General features: G+C 40.8%; 1 protein-coding gene across 2 annotated transcripts in view; it reads left to right on the top strand.

Moving 5' to 3' along the window:
- The first annotated feature begins 3,404 nt into the window (after positions 1–3,404).
- Positions 3,405–25,324, top strand: part of TRIT1 (tRNA isopentenyltransferase 1) — a 42,950-nt gene continuing 21,030 nt past the window's right edge. For both annotated transcript variants that reach the window (XM_007119513.3, XM_028485905.2), the window contains exon 1: positions 3,405–3,578. In XM_007119513.3, the coding sequence (XP_007119575.1) occupies positions 3,405–3,578 (174 nt within the window). The remainder of the gene's footprint in view (positions 3,579–25,324) is intronic.

The following is a 25,324-nucleotide window of genomic DNA, read 5'->3' on the forward strand; positions in this document are numbered from 1 at the left end:
AAAGGCACTTTGCTTTTTTGTTTTAATTTGTGATTAAAAAAAAATTTATTTTTGGCTGTGCGGCTTGCAGTATCTTAGTTCCCTGACCAGGGATTGAACCCGGGCCCCCAGCAGTGGAAGCACAGAGTCCCAACCACTGGACTGCCAGGGAATTCCCGGCACTTTGGATTGTATCAAAAAGCTAGTGTTTATCTTTGACCCAACTTTCTTCTCTTACCTTGGGAACAGATGCTTCAGGCCTTCCACGGCATATACCTCTTCCTTTCCATGTCACAGCATCCTGTAGAATTCCAAAACGTTCAGACTTCCTGGATGCTCCATTTTGAATGACCCTTCCACTCTTAATGGCTTCAACTTTACCTTCTCCCTATGTTTCTTTCTTTTTGTAAAAAAATTTTTAATTGGGTCATCACACCTAGATTTCCCCTCTACCTTTCTGCACTTCTCCCTTTCTCCTTTTCTGCCATGTTCCCATGCCCATTCCACCTCATGTACTGCTCTCAATTTCCTAAAGAATGTGAGGCAACCTAGAGGTTGCCCATCCTGACTACCCATCTGCCCCAGGGTACAGCACACCCACACTGGCAGTAACAATTAGGTGGCTGACTGTGGACTTTCAGAAGGGCAGGCAAGAATTGTTACCCTCCAAGTAATTTGAGTCTCCCTAGTACCTCATTCCTGCATTTTAGACATGCTCTTCCAGACTGAACGTATCCCAGCATTTTTGCCTTGTAAACTAATTTTTTTTAACCCCAAATAATCTGTAAGCAGTGAAGTGTGTTGAGATGAGCTTCTGCTTCCTCACCTCTAGATACACACATACACTTTGAGTGAGAGACTCCCTTTCCTGTTGAGCTATCTTTCAGAATAAGCTATTTCCCATCTGGCCTCATACAAGGCAGAGAGGGGTCAGGGCTAATACCTGGGCATGACCACAAATAGCTTTTCTGACTCCCTTTTGCCGCCTTTTGTCTCCTTATTACCCTGCAAAGCTGCCCATTAGAGGGTTTTATGTTGTTTTTTATAAATACTTATTAACTCTTGATCATAGACTTCAATTTCCCAATTTTCCCTTGAACTTAATCTCTCTAATTAGGATTTCAAGTTACAGATTATCTTTCAGGAACTATTCTTAGTATAATTTAGAGTTCAGAAGATCGTTAGGGAGACAGAGGTACAAATAAAATTGCTTAAAGGTGTTAAAAAAATATGTTCCCATTCTCCTTTGGTGGGGCTGGCAGAATTACAATGAATGGAAATGGTATGATGTTTTTTTCTCACTTCTCCTCATTTGTTTTGGACTACAGGCTCCATCCTGATTTAGGAGTCTTTCCTGCTCAGTATTTCAGTGATAATTCTCCCCATGGTCTACAGGATCCCTGTTCTCTTTGTTTCTATAGCAACAGTCCTGTGTTGCTTGGCTAGAAGCAATTTTCTGCTGCTGTGGTGAAGCCCCATTTTTTCATTCCTTGCTCCCCAGTTGCCTTGGTAACCAGCCTCTCCCTCTTCTGGTCTCTCAGTGGTAAATTCCACCACCACCACCCCCCTTCTCTCTCTCTTTCTCTCTCTCATAACAGTCACCTGGTCATGACTTGGACAGTACTTTCCCATCTGTGAGTGAGCCTCCTCTGTCATGGTCAGATTGTCATCATGAAATTAGCCTCCCTTTTGCTTTATTTGCATCATTTCTCCGGCCTGCCTTCTTTCTGCTTGTTGTCAAGGTAACTGTACCCTCGGAAAATCTGCAGGCAAAGGCTCTACAGTTAACAACCATCATGTGAGAGTGTCTGCCAATATGTGGCCACACATCTAGATTTTAAAACCAGCCCCAGGCGGGTACCACAAATTGGAGAGAACAAGGCTTTTGATCAAAGCAGGCTGGACTGAGAAAAGGAGGTACAAGGACCCTGGGATATATGTGACTACAAGGTTTAGGCTGGGTCTGCAAGAATGGCCATTATGCCAGGGGTGATCCAAGTGATTGAGAAATGTATTTATTGGCAGTCATTCAGGGCAGGCCTATCATATTCTCTAACCATCCAGGGGTGATTCCTCTGACCCAAGGGTGATATGACCTGTGAGCTAGGCAGAGCCAGGTAGTAATCTCAGGCAGAAAACAATTAAGACTCTTAAATTGGCTAACAAAGGGTTAGTAGAATAGGTATTTAGGCACTTTCACACATTACTGAAAATTCCTCTGCCCTTAGGCTGCTGCTCTAACCTCTTTAGTAAGGCAGATGGGGTGTTACTATTATAATACAAAATGTTTAACAAATGGTGGTGATTATGTGCCAGGGCGTTGTAGCAGGCACTTTTCAGGCATTACTTCATTTTCTCCTTATGGCAGGCAGTCTTGAGAGGTACTTAAGGATGAGAAAACTGAGGCTAAGCGAATTGTGTGAAGTCACTCAGCTGACAAGTGGCAGAGTTGGGATTTGAACCCATGTTCCTCTGGTTCCAACGTTCTTTTTTTTTTTTTTTTTTTTTGGCTACACGCCACATGCAGGATCTTAGTTCCCCAATCAGGGATCCACCCCGTGCCCCCTGCAGTAGAAGCGTGGAGTCTTAACCACTGGACTGCCAGGGAAATCCCCCATAGGCCTTTCTTAAAGGTTGTGTAGTCCCCAGAATTTTGGTCCTCTCTGGACCTAGTTTTCCCCACCCCCACTTTAATCTGAGGGTTGCTACTATTTTATCCTTTCTGCCTTCCTTATTTTTTCCCTTTGTATGTTGTGGGTTGTTTACCTGCTTGTTTTTTTATCTGTTCTCACCCCATCTCTTGCATCTTTTCGCCAAATAGATGAAAAATCTTGTTCTGCCTTATGATTGTGTCTCAGTTTGAGTTGTTGGATGAAAACATTAGAGCAGCCGCCCTTGCCTGAGAACTGGGTAGATCTGATCCTGGAGAACGCCACACCTCTGAGCTCACTGGCTGTAGCACTAGATATGCAAGCCATTCTCCCCTCTATTAACAATTATTGGGTGTCTGTTCGGTATCAGGTACTGTACTGGAGATACAGTAGTGACCGAGGCAGAATCTGTTCCTTGCCTTTATAGAACTAACAGTCTGGAGAGAAAGTCAGACAATGGACAAGAGGTCAATATATAATTTCATATTGTAATTAGTGCTATGAAGAAAAAGAACTGGGTGCCGTGAAAGAATAATACGGATAGATCTATTTTAGATACGACTGCCATGCCCCACTTAAGAGAGGAGGTAGTTGAGGTTCTCACATCAGCAGCTAGTTGATGGCAGTCACAGCGGAAGCTTCTGAGCGTGGGGACCTGGGTCCCTCACCTCCTTCCTCCCTCCGCACCCTCCCTTCAGAGCCCGAGGTCCGCGCAGACGCACTGACGGTTGCCATGGGGACAGCTGCTCCTGCGCAAGCGTAGACTTCTTTAAGATGGCGGCGGTAGCGGCTGCACGAGCTGTGTCTGCGGGCCCTGGCCTCCGGGGTCTAAAACGGACACTGCCTCTTGTAGTAATTCTCGGGGCCACGGGTACCGGCAAATCCACGCTGGCGTTACAGCTAGGCCAGCGGCTCGGTGGCGAGATCGTCAGCGCTGACTCCATGCAGGTATGACAGTGCGGCTGTCCCCAGCCTGGTAAACCGGAGGCCTCTGGCTGATTGGATACCCTGTCGCTTGGTGGTAGTGGGTGAACCCCGAGGCTGTGGGGCGGAGGGGGCCGGGGAAGGGCACCAATAATTCCTAGGCGCCCACCATATGCCGGACATCGTGCCAGGTGTTTCACTGCCATCATCTCATTTACTTCTCAGGATATTACTGTATTACCTACTGGTGTAGGTACTGTTATTATCTCCATTTACCGATGAGGGAATTCACTTAGGGAGGTGAAACGACTATCTCTGTGTCACTAAGCGAATACTTGGAGATGGTATTTGAAGCTTTAAGGTTGACCTATAGGTGTCCATTATATACCTTTTGAAAGAAAATTATTCCAGAGCTTTTGCTATTTAGAGTTCCCAGCGACACCAGGATAAATCATTTACCATCTACGAGTGTCTGCTGAGGGAATGAAGCAGGGTGGATAGTCAGGAGACCTGGATTCTTCTCCCTCATCTGCCATCGACCACGTGACCTAAACAGTGTCGGTTTGGGGGGACGTTATTTATCCGTGAAGTGGAGAAAATGCCACTTACTTCACAGGGCTCTGGTGCTTAATAAGTGAGAACATGAGTGTTAGAAAGAAGAGCAGGGTGGCCTGTCCTGAAAAAGTCCAGGCACTTGGCAAATGCTTTATGATGCTGAGATTTTTAACGTACCGGCTGATGGGAATCAGGAGGCTTTGCCCTCTTCCTTGAGCCACAGGGAGGCCCAGAAGGAGTGTGAACACATCACACCTGGGAGCATTTGTGCTCCGATTGAGGATGGGTGACATTTGGGGTAAATCTCCGATGGAGGAATTACAGGTTAAGAGTTTTCACAGTGTAAATTAGATGCTCGGTGAAATGCCCCGTGCTGAACCTAGCACCTGATGGGTATTAAGCAAGGAGGGGCAGTCCTTCTCCCCACTGTACCCCGTAAACTCTGGGCATGGTTTCCACCCTCATTAATTCATGTGGGATGACACGACCATCAACACACATCAGATGATTAAGATAATTCAACAAATCTTTGTTCACAACCTCTACTGTGTGCTGGCTTTGAGAGGCAGACTTTAGCTCAAATCCCAGCCTTGTCTTTTCTAAGATATGCATCCTCAGCCTGACCTCTTCATGTCTTTGTTTCTTCTGTAAAATAGGAAGAATAATATCAATAACACGATATTATTGTGATGGTTAAGCGAGATTAAATATGTAAAGCACTTAATACAATATCAGGCACATAGTAAGTGCTAAAAATATGATTAGGTGCTATTTTCTGCAAGGCCGTTTTGGAGAGACAAAACTGCAATCCCTGTCTTCAAGGAGTTTTAGTCCAGATAAACATGAAACAAAGCAAGTTAACACGTGTTTGAAGTGAGTTATTAGTGATGCTTTGCAAGGGGTGGGGATGGGAGGTGGGGAGGAGAGAGACTACCGTATTAGATCTTATGATAAACCGTAGAATTTCTGAGAAGAGAGAAATCAGTGAAAGCTGATATAGTCATGGAAAGGCTCTGTGAAAAGGGACTTGAAGGATAGGTGAGTTTTAGATAGATAAAGAAGAAAAGGCATCGAAGGAATGTGAATGAAGATTTGGAAGGTGAAATGAGCTTAGTGTGCATGTAGGACAGTGAAAGGAGACTATTTAACAGGTATTGTAGATATTGTGGAATGGGGGATGAGTAACATGATGAAGACAGTGTGTAAGAAGCATTCATTTGTGAGCAGTATGCTGATGAATTGAATTTGGGGGTGGGTGGGAGGGGCATACCAAAAAAAAATCCAAGAATGTAATAATAATAGGTCTTTGGCTTGATACTTCCGAGACTTGGGTAATATGGGCTTCAGTAAGATGGCGTTGCACTGATAATATCTAAGGTCCATTGCAGTCTTAATGTTCTGTAATTTTGGGCTGGTATGTTAGTGGGAATGAATGGAAGAGAAAGATGTAACATTTTGAAGGTAGTATCATGTTACAGTATAAGTTGGTCACTGATTGTGGAAAGAAGAGAGCAGTGCACACAGTGTGTTTCAGGTTTGTGTGCCTGGGAGAGTATGGTGAGCCTGGAAGTCAGGAAGATCTGGCGGGGCACAGTGGAGGTGGCAGCAGGACATCCATGGGGAAAGTCTAGTGGGTGTGTGAAGAATGCAGCAGGTGTGATCCCATGTTAGGACTCTTACACTCAGAGGTTCCCTCTGCTTGGTGGAATGTCTTCCCCTACATAAGCATGTGGCTTGCTTCCTCTGTTTGTTCAGGTCTTTACTTAGGTGTCATCTTGTTGAGGCCTCTGACAATCCTATTTAAAATAACACAACACTGTTGCTCCCTGTTTCCGCCTCTTCCTCATGTACCACCCATAGTCCTTGTCAGGAAAGCGTTCTCAATAAAACATCTTAATTTTACAAATGTTTTTAAGTAAATTAGCGGGTTCTGGCAATAAGGATTGGTTATAGCTCTGTAATTGCTGTTATACATCATTCAGAAATGTTTCTTTACTCATAGCTGTGTACCATAAGGTTGAGCTTGCTAAAAGTCTTGCTCGATGTGAAATGGGCCACATCAGTTAGAAACTTTGTGCCTTATATAGTGCTGATGGTATGGTAGATCCTTAACATTTGATGAAACATTTGTTGACCTGTCTTATCAAAATGGCACATCACGATCCACTTAGATTCTTCCTGTTGTTATAAATAACTAGAATATGAAAATTAAATTTCTTTCATCCTTGGGATGCCATGAGGATTAATTAATGTGTGAAAAACACTTTGAAGATAATTGAGCTTTCTGCACTGGCAATAGGTTGTGTTTAATATTCAAAACATGGATATATTCCTCTCAGACCCGTTGGAAAACTTTGACCTTTAATTTTTCTTTTCAGTTCAAATAATGAAATAAAGTATCTCTGCCCCATTCACTGTGGGTATACGCAGCTCTTCATTTCTTTCTTTGCTCACCATGCTCCTGGTAGGGTAGTGCTGCTCTGCTTGTTTTTTAGCCAACGAAAGGAGATAATGCTTTTCAGTGACTTGAGGTTGACTCAGAAAATTTTTGTAAGCATGTGAACAAATGACGTTCTTTTTTTTTTTTTTTTTTTTTTGCGGTACTGGGGCCTCTCACTGTTGTGGCCTCTCCCGTTGCGGACACAGGCTCCGGACGCGCAGGCTCAGCGGCCATGGCTCACGGGCCCAGCCGCTCCGCGGCACGTGGGATCTTCCCAGACCGGGGCACGAACCCGCGTTATTTATTTATTTATTTATGGCTATGTTGGGTCTTTGTTGCTGCACACAGGCTTTCTCTAGTTGCAGAGAGTGGGGGCTACTCTTTGTTGCGGAGCACAGGCTCTAGGCGTACGGGCTTCAGTAGTTGTGGTGCTCCGGCTTAGTTGCTCCACGGCATGTGGGATCTTCCCGGACCACGGCTCAAACCCATGTCCCATGCATTGGCAGACAGATTCTTAACCACTGTGCCACCAGGGAAGTCCCTAACCAGCTTCTTCTTTTTTTTTTTATTTTTAAAGCAGATCTTTTTTTTTTTTTAATTTATTTATTTATTTTTGGCTGTGTTGGGTCTTCGTTTCTGTGTGAGGGCTTTCTCTAGTTGTGGCGAGCGGGGGCCACTCTTCATCGCAGTGCACGGGCCTTCTCACTGTCGTGGCCTCTCTTGTTGCGGAACACAGGCTCCAGACGCGCAGGCTCAGTAGTTGTGGCTCACGGGCCTAGTTGCTCCGTGGCATGTGGGATCTTCCCAGATCAGGGCTCAAACCCGTGTCCCCTGCATTGGCAGGCAGATTCTCAACCACTGTGCCACCAGGGAAGCCCTAACCAGCTTCTTAAAAGAACTTTTTCAGCTTTAGTTAAATCCACAGGCAGAATAATAACTTAAATTTGAATAGCACTGTTTATAAAATGCTTACATTTGCTTTTTTATCCTCACAATAACCTTGTAAGGTAGACATTATTATCACCTCACAGTTAAGGAAACAGGTACAAGGTCTTACAGTAGGTAGCAGACCTGGAGTTGGACATAGGTCTCTACTTTCCATGCTCAGTGCCTGCCTTATCCATACACAAAGTTATCCCTTTAGATGAGGCAGGAGCTGTGGGATTCAATTATTAGAGAGTATTTCTTGTATGACACTCATCCTTCACAGGAGTGTGCTGCATTTTGATCAGGGTATAAAATGTATTTTAGGATTCATATTGTGGATCTTAGTGTGAATTCATAATGATATCTCTCAAATTGAGTGTTGAGCTGAGTGTTGGCCATGTGATGCATTGCTAGGGGGCTGAAATTTACTGCAGCTGAGATATAATTTAATGTCAATAATTCGAAGATACCAAAGGCAGTGTTTACTGGAACAGAGGGAAACTAGGCCTTGTGGAGAGCCTAGACTGAGCAGTAAACTTCCTTGTTGTGACAGCCACACAGACTAAAGGGGGACCACATGGAAAGTGGATAATTAGAAAGGTTTTTCAAGTTTCCAAATTGATCTTTCTAAAAATCAGTATTTGAATTTTAATAATCTCTTGCTGCCTGTATTTCAGAATTGTACCAGTAACTCAGAAAGGATTGTAAAACACTGCCTTAAATCTTAAATTCTCTTGCACCTCATACTTCTTTTGTCATCCCTTTGTCCTACCTTAACTGTAGGGTCATCCCAAGGCAATCCCAGCAGGGTACTTCCCATCCAGGGAAAGTGCTTGTTTTTTGTAAACATTGAAGAAGTAAGTGCTCTAGGTATTGAGGTAGCTTCTTTGAGATAAAACCACAATGGGTGTTAAGGGTAGTGTGTCTAGGGTGATAATATTGTCCGGGAACATAATAGACAATGACTTGCTTTTTTAGCCATGTAGCACCTGAGGTCCTGCCTGGCCTCTCACTTCTCATTCTTGTGTCAGTGGTCTGTTGAGTGGGAAGTCAGAACTAACTTTCTGAGGGATTACTTGCTTAGGGACTTCTGCTGGGCTCAACTGTGGATTTTTCATGGTAAGGCTGACAAAAGTGAGAAACATTTGTGCTTAATTTTCTGAGTTTTCCAAACCCCAGTTTCACAAGTTGTAGAAGCATAAATATTCTCAGCTAGCAGTAAGAGTCTAAATTCAAGGAGGCACAGGTAATACAATCCCTGTTTTCCAGGATGGAAAAACTGAGGTGCAGAAAGATTAAAGAGCAGACTAGAGATCACACTGCAAGACACTTGCACACCTGGGAATTGGATCTGGATCTTCTAACTCATGTGTAGTGTCTGATATATTGCAGGAAGATGATACTGAAGGTCTTCTTTTCAGTCTGAGTCTTTTTCTTGCCATGTAAATTTAAGGTACAATGCGTCGCCTTCAGTGACTGGATGAAACATTGTACTGAGAAATTTGAAGGCACTTGCCAAAAGATGTACAATCGCTGCCTGGAAATACAGACTACCAACTATATGCCAAGAGAAAATAAACAAAGTGTTCTATTTGGGTTTATAGAGAGGAAGTATCTCTAATGCCTTATTTCTTCAAGTCCTGTGGAGAAGCAGTAGTCATACATAGGAGCACAGTTCCCTTGTGTTTGCCTAAATCTACAAGAGGGGAAGCAAATTATTTTTGGCAGTCTGACTAGTAAGCAGGCTATGTGTCACCTAATAAATGTGGAGTTCTGCATTCTTTGTCTGCTTTGGAACATAATTCAGGAGCAGTGTTTTTTTACCAAAGGACTGTTTGTCTGATAGTGCTCAAGGGAGATCTGGGTTGCCTGGAGGAGAGATATGAAAGGAGAGATGGGATAGTGGATCACAGTGGCTTACCAGGACATGAAAATGAAAGCTAGAAAAATCTGTTAACTAGGAGAAATGAGGGTTATCCAGAGGCTACTTGCCACAACTTACAGAGGCAGTGTTTTAAAGGACTGAGCTTGAGAGTAGGCCAGAGGAAATCTCAAAACTTTTGACTCATCTAAAAAAATATACATTAATTTCTAGGTCCCTGGGTTCAGATCCGTTGTGAGTGAATTTGGTTTTCCTTTGGCTACAGTATTAAGCTTGGGTGGGTTGTACATATATATTCAGTTTTTTTGCAGCTGTGGGAAGAACTTTAGGGTCAAACCTCCCATGTTATGTAAGGAAAGAGCAGTGACTACTGGCTCAATGGGAAACCATAGGAGAGCACAGATGGGACTTGCAGTTTCAGATCTGTGAGGATGAGGTGCTGCCCTGATGTTTCAGTGCCTGGGGCAGGATGTTGAAACAGCTCCACTTCAAGAAGGAATATATGTTTGAGGGGTGTAAGTTATTTGGGTATATAGGAATTCACCTGTGTGCTCTGCATATACTCTAGTATGGCTTAACTGAACTGGTTTTGGTTTCCTGTATAGTTTGTTGGATTCTTTAGATAAGTTTGAATCAGACCAGGGTCCTGTTTGTCTCTTTGCTTACCTTTGGGGCCCTACTTCTGAGCTGGAACTTCACCGCTGCTCCTTCCTCACTGTGGCAGCCAGAGTTCAAGCTCTTACCACTGTACCATGAATAATAATAATACTGAAAATAATAACAATAATAAAATGTATGTCAGGCAGTGTTCTAGAAGTTTGACATATATTATCTCATTTAATATCCTCAGCACAACCTTATTATGTAGGCCCTATTATTATCTCACCCCTACCAAAAATTACTTTCTTGAACCCTCATCTATGTCTCTATCTGGGGTAATTTTGCCCCCCCGGGGGACACTTGGCAATCTCTAGACGTTTTTGGTTGTAACAAATGGAAAGGTGGGTTCCTAGCGTCTAGTGGGTAGAGGCCAGGAATGCTGCAGAACATCCTACTATGCATAAAACAGCTCCTCCCAACAGAGAATTATCTGGCCCAAAATATCAATATATTGTACTGAGGTTGAGAAACCCTGTTTTACATTACTGTTAGTTATTAAATTTTGAAGTAATTACAAGATTTACACAAGAGTTTCAAAGATAGTACAGAGAGTTCTTGTATATTCTTCACCCAGCTTCTTCTAAAATTAACATATCATCATGGCACATTTATCAAAACTAAGAGATTGACATAGGCACAATACTGTTAACTAAACTGTAGACTTTATTTGGATTTTACCAGTTTTTCTACTACTGTCCCTTTTCTGTTTCAGGATCCAATATAGGATACCATATTACATTTAGTCCTCATGTCTGCTTGTCTCCAGTCTGTGACAGATTTCTTGGTCTTTCCTTGTCTTTCATGACTTTGTTACTTTTTGAAGTGTACTGGTCAGCTGTTTTGTAGATTGTCTCTCAATTTGGGTTTGTCTGATGGTTTCACATGATTATGAATTTTGAGAAGGCATACCACATAGGTGAAGTACCTTTCTCATTGCATCATATCAGGGTATAATGTCAGCATGATTTAACATCAACTGGTGATGTTAACCTTGATCATTTGGTTTAGGTTGTGTCTGCCAGCTTCCTCTACTGTAAAGTTAAATCTTCTTCTTTTCATTTTTAAAAATTTATTTATTTATTTTTGGCTGTATCGTGTGACATGTGGGATCTTAGTTCCCTGACCGGGGATTGAACCTGCGCCCCCTGCAGTGGAAGCTCGGAGTCTTGACCACCGGACCGCTGGGGAAGTCCCTATTTTTCCTTTCTATACTCTCTTTGTTGGAAATGAGTTGCTAAGTCCATCCCACATTGAAGGCGAGGGGATTTAAGCTCCACATCCTGAAGGGAGGAGTATCAAAGAATTTGTGGGCATATGTTAAAAGCACCACAGTAATTAATATTTTAGGGGAGATGCTTGAAGCAATGCAGATATCATGTTTTTCCTTAAAGTTTCACCTCCTAATTTTAACATTTATCAATGAATCTTTCCTGCTATAATTATTGTGGTAATTTCCTTCATTCTTCCTACTTCTATTTTAGTTTATTTTATTTTTAATTATGTGTATGTTTTGGGTCTTTATTTAATTAATTTATTTATTTGGCTGTGTTGGGTCCTTTTTAAAAATAAATTTATTTATTATCTTTTTATTTTTGTCTGTGTTGGGTCTTCATTGCTGCGCACGGGCTTTCTCTAGTTGTGACGAGCGGGGGCTACTCTTCGTTGCGGTGCGTGGGCTTCTTACTGAGGTGGCTTCTCTTGTTGCGGAGCATGGGCCCGCTCTAGGCACGCGGGCTTCAGTAGTTGTAGCACGCGGGCTCAGTAGTTGTGGCTTGCAGGCTCTAGAATGCAGGCTCAGTAGTTGTGGCCCACAGGCTTAGTTGCTCCACAGCATGTGGGATCTTCCCGGACCAGGGCTCGAACCTGTATCCCCTGCATTGGCAGGCAGATTCTTAACCACTGTGCCCTCCAGTGAGGTTATGTCATACATTTGTAATATAATTAGATTCATTTATTGCAGTCTGCGTTCTGTCCTGGTTCTTCAGACATTCTGGTTATTATTTTTTTTTAATTTGCATACAGTAGAGTGCATTCATTGTTGTGCACAGTTCTGTGGGTTTTTACAAATGGAGAGAGTCAGGTATCCACCATCACAGTACCATACTGAACACTTCCATCACTCTAAAAATTGCCTTATGTGGCCTCTTTGTAGTCAACTCCTCTACCTACACCAATTTTTGGCAACCACTGATCTGTTTTCTGTCCCTATAGTTTTGCCTTTTCCAGAAGGTGACATACATGGAGTCATACAACATGCAGCTTTTGAGGTCTGACTTTTTTCACTTAGCAAAATACATTTAAATTCTTCAGTGTTGTTGCATGAGTCCATTTCTCTTTGTTGTCGAGTATTATTCCATTGTACGTAATATGTTCATTGACATATGAAAGGCCATCTGAGTGTCAAGTTTTTAGTAGTTGTAAAGAAAGCTATTATAAACATAGCTAGTGGTTTAACTTTACAGGACTGGTTTAACTTTATAGGAAACTACTATTTTCCAAAATGAATGTACCGTTTTGCATTCCTACCAGCAGTGAATGAGAATTTCTGTTTCTTTGTTTTCTTTCCAGCATTTGATATTGTTGTTTTTAATTTTAGCAATTCTAATAGGTGTGTACTGGTATCTATGGTGGTTAATTTGCATTCCCCTAAAGGTTAATGATGTTGAGCATCTTTTCACATGCTTATTTACTATCTGTATGTCTTTGGTGAAGTGTCTGTCAGATCTTTTTTTGGGGGGGCTGTCTTATTGTTGAATTTTAAGAGTTTTTTTCATATATTCTGTATACAAATCCTTTATATAGACATGTTATTTGCAAATATTTTCTTCTAATCTGTATCTTATTTTTTCATTCTCTTCACAGTGTCTTTCACAAAAGAAAATTTTACATTTTCATTAAGTCCAGTTTATCTATTTTTTTCTTTTATGAATTGTGGCTTTAGTGACATATCTTAAAAACTCATTGCCAGGGAATTCCCTGGCAGACCAGTGGTTAGGACTCAGTTCTTTCACTGCCGTGGCCCCGCGTTCAATCCCTGGTCTGGGGACTAAGATCCCGCAAGCAGTGCGCCGCGGCCAAAAAAAAGCAAAAAAAACCAACTCATTTCCAAACCCAAGGTCATGCTGATTTTTCTCCTATTTTCAAAAAAGAAGTTTTATATATATATTTATATATATTTTTAAATATACATATGAGTTTTATAGCTTTTCATTTTACATTTAGGCCTGTGATCTGTTTTGAGTGAATTTTTATATAAGGTGTAAGATACGTATGAATGTCCAGTTGTACCAGCTCTGATTTTGAAAGACTGTCCTTTCTCCATTGAATTGCCTTTGCACCTTTGTCAAAGACCAGTTGACTATATTTGTGTGGGTGTACTTCTGGGGCCTCTAATCTGTTGCATTGATCTGTGTGTCTGTTCTTTTGCCAGTATTGCATTGTCTTTAGTTACTGTAGCTTTATAATAAGTCTTGAAATTTGATAGTGCAAGCTTTCCAACTTTCTACATTATTGTTTTTAATCTCTGTGTAGTATTCCATTTTATAGGTGTATCATAATTTACTTAACCAGGTTTCTGCTGAAGGACATGTAGTAGGTTTAGTTTTTTGGTTTTTTTTTTTTTTTTTTTTGCTTTAATAAATGATGCTGAGATGAACATCTTTGCACAAACATCTCTGCATTTGTGTGATTCTCTCTTCAGGGTAAATTTCTGGAATGGGATTGCTGGATGAGAGGATGTACATGTTACTTTCTTCTTCTTCCAGTTTTCCAAGAGCTTTATTAGAGTATATACTTTTTTTTTAAAAGCTTTTTTTGTTTGTTTGATGTGGACCATTTTTAAAGTCTTTATTGAATTTGTTACAATATAGCTTCTGTTTTATGTTTTGGTTTTCTGGCCTTGAGGCATGTGGGATCTTAGCTCCCTGACCAGGGATCGAACCCGCACCCCCTGCACTGGAAGGCAAAGTCTTAACTACTGGACTGCCAGGGAAGTCCCAAGAGTATATGCTTACTTTATATTATTTTTCTTATTGAGGTTAAATTCACATAACATTAACCATTTTAAAATGAAGAATTCAGGGACTTCCATGGACAGCGGGCACAGGTTCAATCCCTGGTCGGGGAACTAAGATCCCAAATGCTGTGCGGTGTAGCCAAAAAAAAAAAAGAACAATTCATTGGCACTTAGTACATTCACAGTGTTGTATACCAACTACTACCTCTATCTAGTTCCAAAACATTTCCATCACCACAAAAGAAAACCCGTACTCATTAAGCCACTATTTTGAGTTTCCCCTCCCCGCCAGCCCCTGACAGCCACAAGTCTGCTTTTAGTTTCTATAGATTTTACCTGTTCTGGATATTTCATAGAAATGGGATCATACAATATGTGACCTTTTATGTCTGTCTTCTTTCACTTACATTGGTTGTAGCATGTATTGGTGCTTCATTCCATGCTTGAATAATATTCCATTGTATGTATTGGTCACAATTTGTCCATCTGTTGATGGACATTAGCACCTTTAGGCTGTTGTGAATAGTGCTGCTATGAACATATGTGTAATGTATTTGAGTATGTGATTTAAATTATTTTGGGTATATACCTAGGAGTGGAATTGCTGGGTCATATGGTAATTCTGTGTTTAACTTTTTGAGAAATTGCCAAACTGTTTTACACAGTGGCTACATCATTTTACATTCCCATCATCAATGTATGAGGACACCAGTTTCTCCACATCTTCTCCAACACTTATTTCCTTAAAAAAAAAAAAAAGTTATAGCAATCCTAGTGGGTGTGAAAGTGGTATCTCATTGTGGTTTGGATTTACATTTCCCTAGTGACTAATTGGGCATCTTTTCATGTGTTTGCTGGCCATTTATGTATCTTCTTTGGAGAAATGTCTATTCAGGTCCTTTGCTTATTTTTATTTTTATTTATTTATTTATTTATTTTTTTACTAATATAGTATTTTTATTATTCAAATTGAATTATATTACTAAAATGAATTACATGGGTGATTCCTAATGATTTTAAACATGGAAATGTTGTCTCTGCACTTGAAATAAAACAGTAATTAAAAGCAAATATAAGTATTAGGAAGCCTGGATCTTTGCTTATTTTTAAATTGGGTCCCTTGTGTTTTTGTTTGAGCTGCACACATTACATTTTGATACATATTGCCAGACTGCTTTCAAAAAAGTTTGTACCAGTAGTATGTCTATTTCCCTGTACCCTTGCAATTCTGTGTGTTATCAATCTTTTCATTGTTGTCAGTCTGGTAGACAAGAAATGGATTTAATTTAAATTTCATTTCTGAGGTAGATTGTCTCTTTAAGGGTGCATTGGCCATTTGTGTTTTTCTTTTTTGAATTTCCTGTTCAATACCTATTATGCCTACTTCTGTATAATGTTTTTCATTTTTGTGTTTATCAATTTGTAAGAGCATTTTGTGTATTATGAGTTTTAACCCTTTGTCCAGTCTCATGAGTTGGAAGTATTTTTTCAGTTGGTCATTTGTCTTTTATGAATTTTTTTTGCCATATTAAGGTTTTTATTTTTTTTATTTTTTAACATCTTTATTGGAGTATAATTGCTTTACAGTTGTGTGTTAGTTTCTGCTGTATAACAAAGTGAATCAGCTATACATATACATATAGCCCCATATCTCCTCCCTCTTGCATCTCCCTCCCACCCTCTCTATCCCACCCCTCTAGGTGGACACAAAGCACCGAGCTGATCTCCCTGTGCTATCTGGCTGCTTCCCACTAGCTATCTATTTTACATTTGGTAGTGTATATATGTCCATGCCACGCTCTCACTTTGTCCCAGCTTACCCTTCCCCCTCCCCATGTCCTCAAGTCCTTTCTCTACATATGCATCTTTATTCCTGTCTTGCCCCTAGGTTCTTACAAAAAAAAAAAAATGTTTTTAATTTGTATATTCTTATACGCTTTTTAGGAGTACAAGTTAGTTTTAGTATTCTTTTAGAAAGAGTTGACATCTGCAGTTTATAATCCATTGAACTGTTGGAATTTACAGATGTGAATAAAAGGTGTTGTTGATTCTCTAGTGTGAATGAAGATATATCCAGGGCCTCCTTGCCTTCACTATGCATGTTGCTGTCCCCTTGGAGTCTCCTACGCATTTGTTCAGGTAGATGCAGATTAAGCATGGGATCCTGCATTGTCCAGGCTTACTTAGGTCTGGATACCTTTGGTTAGCTACCCAGTTTCCTTGCTCGCTCTCTCTCTCTTTTTTTTTTTTAACGTCTTGCTGCCTAGCACAATACTTGTAACAATGGTTTTTACCTTCAGCTGCACACTGGAATCACCTAGAGAGCATTAAAAAAATACTGATGCCTAGGCTTATAGTATTCAATAAATACCTGTTGATTCGGATTAGATGATTTGCCTAACTCTTCAGGTGCCAGTATTCTCTCCTAATTTATAGTTAGTCTTTAAGGTTTTCATTTAGCCCACTTATTTAGCCTGGTAGGCAGTTTTATTTACTGGGAAAACTGGGTTTTAGTCCCAGCTTTGCTACTAGCTCACTGTATATATAACTTTGGAAAGTTGCTGCCCCTCTCTGGGCTTTTAAAAAAAAATTTATTTATTTTATTTATTTATTTTTGGCTGTGTTGGGTGTTCGTTGCTGCGCGCGGGCTTTCTCTAGTTGTGGAGAGCGGGGGCTACTCTTCGTTGCAGTGCGCGGGCTTCTCATTGCAGTGGCTTCTCTCGTTGTGGAGCATGGGCTGTAGGTGCGTGGGCTTCTGTAGTTGCGGGACATGGGCTCAGTAGTTGTGGCTCACGGGCTCTAGAGCACAGGCTCAGTAGTTGTGGTGCACTGACTTAGTTGCTCCATGGCATGTGGGATCTTCCCAGACCAGGGCTCGAAGCCGTGTCCCCTGCATTGGCAGGCGGATTCTCAACCACTGCACCACCAGGGAAGCCCCCCTCTCTGGGCTTTAATTTCCTCTTTGGATATGTTAGGGAGGGGAAACTGACTGGATTAGATCAGGGATCAGCAGACTTACTAAAGTCCAGATAGTAAATATTTTAGGCTTTGTGGGCCATACAGTGTCTGTTTGTCTCAGTGTCTAAAGCTCCTTTCAGCTCTGGTATTTTTTGTTTCTCTCCTTTCAAACTCTAGTCAGGGAACTTATCTCAAAGAGCCAAGGAAAATCTTATTTAACCACCAGCAATTAAATATAGGTAATATCAAGCATTTGTGTACTGCTTACCATCTGCCTGGCACAGTTCCAAACATTTTACATATATTAACTCTAATCCTCAGAATGACCCAGTGAGTATAGATGCTGTTATTATCCCCATTTTACAGAGGCAAACTTCAGGCAAAGGAAAATTAGATTCTTAAATAACCTGCCAGATGAAGGCTAACTGGGCTGTAGAGCCAGATTTGAACCTGGATTTTCTGGTTCTGTTATGCTATACTCCTCTCCCTAACTTAGACATATACCTCCAAATAATGGAGCATCTCAGCTATTATACTCTAGCATAACTATCCTAAGAGAAAATATCACTGAAACCATCAAAAGTGTGCCAATCTTGAGGCTGTAAAGATGGCCACAAAATAGAAACTTTATCATTAACTTTGTTTTTTTCTCTTAAAGTAGCCCTTTTGTTTCTGTCTCAGCATTATAGTCACATGGCACTGTCTGTGTGCGTATTTCTAGCTTTCTGTCACACTTACACTGAACCCCTTCAAGGTTCTCAAGAGTATGGTAGCTGTATTCTCCTCAGCTTCTTGAATTTAATTCCACGTCAGTAGGAATTCATTACTTCAAGCAAGCAAACAGACCAGAGTCAAATGAGGATAAAACTTCTACTGATAAGAGGCAGCAGAAACAGCTTGGGTTATAGGCATAGCATCTAGGCTTTAGTTCTGCTTCCACTACCATCAACTATATGGCCAGGGGAGCTCTCTGAGCCTCAGTATTCGCAACATAAAATTTAGGTGATAAGACTGGTTACGTTATCTCTGAATTTCCTTATATCCATGCTTCATCAGTGTTTGCAGGTGGACTGTTTTTTTTAACGTTTTGCTTTTTTTTTTAAATTTTATATTTATTTTATTTATTTCTTCTTGGCTGCGTCGGGTCTTAGTTGTGGCACGAGGGATCTTTTCATTGCAGCACGCGGTCTCTTCGTTGGCAGCGCTTGGGCTTCTCTCTAGTAGTGGCTTGCGGGTTTTCTCTCTCTAGTTGTGGCGCACAGGCTCCAGGGCGCATGGGCCCTGTAGTTGTGGTGCGTGGGCTTAGTTTGCCCGCAGTATGTGGGATGTTAGTTCCCTAACCAAGGAGTGAACCTGTGTCCCCTGCATTGGAAGGCGGATTCTTTACCTCTGGACCACCAGAGAAGTCCCCTGCAGGTGGACTTCTAAGCAGCCACAGCATAGGCTCTGCATTGCAAAGTTTCTCATTTTAACTTACAAGTATGTGCTCATTTTGCATTCTCTGTTCTTATCTGTCTATATTTATTCAGACGTACAAATGTTTCAAATTCTTGTTGCCACCAAGTAATTGATGCTCTGGAAGAATACATCACATACATATTATGTATGCAGGTTTTTTTTTGGTTGTGCTGCGAGGCTTGTGGGATCTCAGTTCCTTGAGCAGGAATTGAACCCTGGTCACAGCAGTGAAAGCCCAGAATCCTAACCACTAGGCGACCAGGGAACTCGCTGTGTGCACTTCTTTTTTCTTATTTATTTATTTATTTTATTTTAATTTATTTTATTTTTGGCTGCGTTGGCTCTTTGTTGCCATGCGTGGGCTTTCTCTAGTTGCGGCGAGCCGGGGCTACTCTTCGTTGTGGTGGGCAGGCTTCTCATTGCGGTGGCTTCTCTTGTTGCGGAGCACGGGCTCTAGGCGCGCGGTCTTCAGTAGTTGTGGCACACGGGCTCAGTAGTTGTGGCTCACAGGCTCTAGAGCGCAGGCTCAGTAGTTGTGGCGCATGGGCTTAGTTGCTCCGCGGCATGTGGGATCTTCATGGACCAGGGATCGAACCTGTGTCCCCTGCATTGGCAGGCGGACCACTGCGCCACCAGGGAAGCCCTGTGTGCGTTTCTTAATTTGATAAGCATAGCTTTATGTGATTCTAATCCCTTTTCCTTTGAAGAGAGATAGCCATAAGAAAATAAAAGTCATGATTGGCACTATAAATTTCAAACCACTCCTTTTACCAGACTGACTGAACAGGTCAAGGTACTGGTTCTCCTGCTTTCTGGGCACCTTAATCTGGCTGTTTATTCAACGTGTCTGCAGTTGGATCTCTGCTAAACAAAGCTAAAAGGAGTAGTTGCCTGCCATGATGTCCCTGCAGCTAATTCATTGTTTCCAATGTAGTGAAGTGTAAATTTTTTTAAAAGGTATCCTTTTATTAAAGAAAAGTTAGCCAAGAGACTGACTTTTTCTCTACTCTTCAACAGCTCTTCAGGTGAATAACCAAATTCAAATTCCTTTAATCAAAAAGGAAAATCAACTTTCTGGCGAGTGTCAACATCTTTAAAAAAAAAAAATTTCCTTTATCCTCCTATGCCAAAACTTTTCCTGAAGCTTGGACTATTAGAACTAGAAGGGATGTTAGATATGAGGAACTTGAGGTTCCAGAAATGAAAACTGACTTTCCAAAGTCACAAAGCTGATTTGTACAGAGCAGAGATTAGCAACATAGTGGGAAAAGAACACTGATGGTGAAGTCAGAAGACATGGATTCAAAGTTTGTCTCTGCCACTAACTAGCTGTGTGACTTCAGGCAGGTTACCTAATGTGTCTACATTTCTATTTCCTCACTGGTGAAATGAGGCAACATAATTTCATAGGGTGTGAAACTCTTAGCATAAGATCCAGCACTCTGTACCTCTGGCACAGAGTACTAATTGAGTATATTCCATGTATTAGACACTGTACCAGGTGCTGAGACTAGAGATAAAATACAGTCTTCCCTCAGAACTTGTAGTCTAGTGGGGGAGATCAAAATACTTCACATGTGCAAGAAGTTCTGTGATAGAGGTAAATACAGGGTAATGTGGAAGCATGGAGGACAAGCATGGATGGGGGAGGATGGGGAGAGATCTCAAGGCAGGCTTTCATTAGAGGTGGTGCTAAAGAGTTTGGGGCTGCATGAAGCCATTTTCATTTCAGAAAGATCACCGGCTGCAGTGTGGACTAAATTGGAACGGTTATACGCTAAAGGAAGGAAGGTCAATGAGGAAGTTGATGGAACAGTTCAGCTGTGAAATCATGAAGCCTTCAATTGATGTAATGGCAGTGGGAAATGTAATGGTGATAAGCTTTGAGATAATTTTAGGAACTTGTGTGAATAGAAGTTGAGACAGATTGGAAATGTGAGGGGAGAGAGACAGAGATACTAGGATCACTTAAAGATTTTTGGTTTGATTATCGGTTCACTCAAGTATGGGTTAGAAGATAAGGAGGTCAGTTTGGACATAGCAGGTTTCAGGTGCCTGTTTGGGGTGATGATGGTGATGATGATAGCTACCTAACATTTATTGCTGCTTCCTAAAGGGCAGGCCTATTCCATATGCTTTGCTGTATCATTTATTTAATTTTTACAATAATCCTTTGAGGTAGATTTAAGATTATCCTTATTTTATAAATAAGGATTATGAGGCACAGAGAGGTTACTGTCTTGCCCAAGGTTACATAGCTAGTAAGTTGTGAAGCCAGGATTTAAATCGTGGCAATCAGACTCTAGAGTCCTTACTGTTAACTGCTTCATCACTATATAATATACCTCTCATAGATGATGGAAATGTCCACTAGGCAGTTAAATGTACAGTTCTAGCATCATGAGAGAGAACTAGATTGCAGATTGGATTTCGGGAGTTATCAGCACAAAAAATGGTTGTAGAAGCCATGGGGGTCACCCAGAGAAAGTTTATAGTACAGAAATGGCAGGTAGATGACATAAAGACTGCCGTTTCTCCATATTGTTCCCGTGACAGACATTGCTAATAGGTCAGTGGCTGGCCTCAGTAAAGTAAACTGAGGAAGGTCCAGTGAGATAGGAAGAAAACCTGGAGAAGATGGTGCATTTGAAGTCCCAAAGGAGAATGATTTATTTATTTATTTTAAATTTTATTTTATTTATTTATTTGGCTGTGTTGGGTCTTAGTTGCGGCACGCGGGATCTTCATTGCGGCATGCAGGATCTTTCGTTGCGACTCATGGGCTTCTCTCTAGTTGTGGCTCTGGCTCAGTAGTTGCAGCGCATGGGCTTAGTTGCCTCGTGGCATGTGGGATCTCAGTTCCCTGACCAGGAATCGAACCCACATCCCCTGCATTGGAATGCAGATTCTTAACCACTGGACTACCAGAGAAGTCCCCAAAGGAGAATGATTTATGAAGGAGAGCTCAGGAGTATCAGATTGTTGTATTTCAATTACATGTTTTGAGAGCTTAGCAGAAAAATGTCATATTTGGCAGTCAGGGTTCGTTAGTGATCTCAGAGAGGGAGACATCCATGGAGCAGTGGTGGGCAGCCAGCAGAGAAGGTGGATGGATAGTTATATTGATGCATAATCCAAGATTGTGGTTTTCAAGGCAGGTGTAATCCCTAGAGGCAAGAAAGAGATTGAAGGGCTTCAGCATCTAATTTGGATTAGGAAGTAAATGGGGTCAGAAGGGGGAAGATAACTTGAGCGGATGGAACCAAACTAGTGGGGGGTAGCTTTTCCTTTTGCTTGTAGACAGCTGTGTTGGTGCATCATAGCCAGCCAGCACTCGGACAGAGCTCCAGGATCTGCCCAGTGTCTCTGCTGGTTAGCACACTCATTAGGACCATCCTACAGCATGCCAACCCCAAAGGGTTGGAGCTGCAAGGAGTGGGACCTTTGGCTGTACAGATTTTGGGGGAGTTTCTCCGAGGTGAAATTTCTTTGGATCAGGGTTTCTCAACTTTGAGACTCTCGACATTTGGGGCTGGATAATTCTTTGTTATGGGGGCAGGGGGTTGTCTTGTGTATCGTAGGATGTTTAGCAGCATCCCTGGCCTCTACCCACTAGATGCCAGTAGCATCCCCACCCCCAAATTGTGACAACAAAAATGTTTCTAGACGTTGCCAGGCATCCCCTGATGGACTAATTCACTTCCGGCTTACAAACAACCACAGCTCTAGATTCTGGTTTTCCTCTAGGTCTCTGTTGTAGATTTCCCTCACCTTCATTAGCTCCTCTGGGCACTTGAGCTCTGTTGGTTTGGAGAGTTTGGGTTATTTCGGCCTTGTAGCCTTTTTTCAGAACTTTTTCACTCTGAAAATAAACTCTCAATAGAGGTGAGACAAAGAGACGTTATTTCCCTATAGTACCCAGTTAAATACCTAGAACATTAAATGTTTAATGATCATGATATTTAGAGAAGATTGTAAGTCAATCTTTAATCTCTCTCTTATAAACTTTATATCACTTATCTCCTTATAGTATATTTGTGTCTCTAGCTAGCTGGACTCCTTGAGGACAAGGACCCTTTCTAAGTCTTTGCACTCCTAATGTCTTGCAGAGTACCTGGCACACAGTAGACTCTCAGTAAATGTTTGCTGAGATAAGCCAGTTTTGTTGATAATTGGCTAAGTAGGTTAAACCTGCAATTTCTCAGAGTATTTCAGTTATCAAGTCTTACAAAGAGGCCAGAGTACCCTTCGTATTGTCAAAATCTGATTTGTGCAGAGAAGCATTTTATCTAATCATTTCTATGTACACAGATCACAGGTGTCCTCTGGGAGAATGGGAAATAGAACAGAGTGACGTGCTGCCTTTAAAAGATAACACAGATCCTTTTAGTTCTTCTGGCACCTAGAGCTGACTATGCTATAGGTAGAGTCACACTGAAACTATAATTAAAGATGGAAAATAGGCAAAATGTCAGGCAGTCAGCTACTACAAACCTGTTCTCGTGGAATGTTTTCTAGACAGGTAATAAAATTATAAGCCCAACTGTGGCATTTACAATAAGAATATGGACCAAATGTGACATTTATAAAGCTGATTGGTTTCTAGGTTTGTTTAGATATTTATCCTTAATGCAAATGTATAAAATGTTGCTCTGTTTTTGCTTTTTGGCCTAGCAGTATGATTTTTTTTAGCAGTATGATTTTAATTGATAAATAATGTGCACCATAAAACACATAATTCATAACTGCACAGTTCAATAAATTATCAAAAAGTGAAAATACCTGTGTAACCACAACTCAGTTCAAGAAATAGAGCACTACCAGCCCTCTCAATAATTTTGAAAAATACCGTATGATTCAGCAGTTCTACTTCTGGGTATATATTCAAAAGAATTGAAAAATTCAACAAATCTTTGACATTTTAATTTTATTGTGCTAATTTTCACTAGTTTCTCATTGTATCTAAAATCTATCATCAAGTCTTTTTAAAGTTGTGGAAAAATATACATAATAGATAAAACTTACCATTTTACCAACCATTTCAGTGGCATTAAGCACATTCAGATTGTTCTGCAACCATCATCATTCTCCATCTCCAGAACTTTTTTCCTCTTCCCAGACTGAAATTCTGTACTCATTATACACTAAGTTACCATTCCTCTCTGCCCCAGCTCCTGGCAGCGACCACTCTACTTTCTGTTTCAAAATTTGACTATTCTATGTATGTCGTATAAGTGGAATCATAATATTTGTCCTTTTGTGACTGGCTTACTTTACTTAGCATAATGTCTTTGGGGTTCATCCATGTCATAGCAAGTTCATCCATGTCATAGCAAGTTCATCCATGTCAGAATTTCCTTTCTTTTTAAGGCTGAATAATCTTCCATTGTAAGTATAGAACACATTTGTTTATCCGTTTATCTCTGATGGACACTTGGGTTGCTTCTACCTTTTGGCTGTTGTGAAAAATGCTGCTATAAACATGGGTGTATATATATATATCTCTTCAACTCCCTGCTTTCAGTTCTCTTGAGTATATACCGAGAAGCGGAATTGCTGAATCATATGGTAATTCTACTTTTCATTTTTTGAGGAACCGCCATACTGTTTTCCATAGCTGCATCATTTTACATTCCCACCAACAGTGGGTGTGAAGTGCTTCCAAAAATTTTTAAAGACTCCTTTTGTTACGGAAATTTCCCAATATATAAAAAAATAGAGGGAATAGTAGTTGAACTCCCATATATCTGTCACCTAGCCTCAATAATTATGAACACTTGGCCAGTCTTGTTCCAATTATAATCTGTCCTTCCTCCCCCACTATTGGAACATAGACCCCAGTCATCATAAACTTAAAGCTAATTAATTTTTAAATTGAAGTATAGTTGATTTATAATATATAAACTTTCTTTTTTTTCTGTTAAAGCAAAATAAAGCATAAAACAATGTTATTAATATAAGTAGTGTATTGTGAATTTTACTTGCATCATAGCTGTGTATTTGATTGAGTGATCCATACCTCTTGTGTCGTTATTAACAAATATTTTCTCAGCATCATTCTTGCTCTTGTACAGTGCAGGTATAGATATACTCTACATATGCCTTTCATCTACCCTTGCCTTCTTGCTTGTTAACACTTTATGAGTAAAATTTTAAAATACACAGTTACTATGATCACAAGCTGCCTCGTCATTTGTAAACACAACTATAACAGCATATCAGTACCTGTCAGAAGAAGTCATATTAGATTGGAAAGGAGTGAAGCAACATCATTATAGACATAGCCTTGAATTACCTCTAATATTTTTTTAATTGAGGTATAAATATTGACATACAACATTATATTAGTTTCAGGTGTACAACAAAATGATTTGACATCTGTATATATTGTGAAATGATCACCATGATAGGTATAGTTAACATCCATCACCATTCATAGTTACAGAATTATTTTTTCCTTGGGATGAAATTTTCAAATTTACTCTTAGCAACTTTCAAATATGCAATAGCGGTATTATTAACCATGCTGTACATTATAGCCTTGTGACTTATTTATTTTATAACTGGAAGTTTGTGCTTTCTGACTGCCTTCATCTGTTTTGCCCACCCCGTGCCCCTACCTCTGGCAACCACTAATCCTTTACCTATGCAGCTCCTATTTCTTTTTAACAATTTATTATTATTTTTTTTTATTTTTTTAAATTTTTTATTTTTTTGCGGTACGCGGGCCTCTCACTGTTGTGGCCTCTCCCGTTGCGGAGCACAGGCTCCGGACGCGCAGGCTCAGCGGCCATAGCTCACGGGCCTAGCCGCTCCGCGGCATGTGGGATCTTCCCGGACCGGGGCACGAACCCGTGTCCCCTGCATCGGCAGGC

Source organism: Physeter macrocephalus, chromosome 3 (genome assembly GCF_002837175.3).
Source record: "Physeter macrocephalus isolate SW-GA chromosome 3, ASM283717v5, whole genome shotgun sequence".
Lineage (NCBI taxonomy): Eukaryota > Metazoa > Chordata > Mammalia > Artiodactyla > Physeteridae > Physeter > Physeter macrocephalus.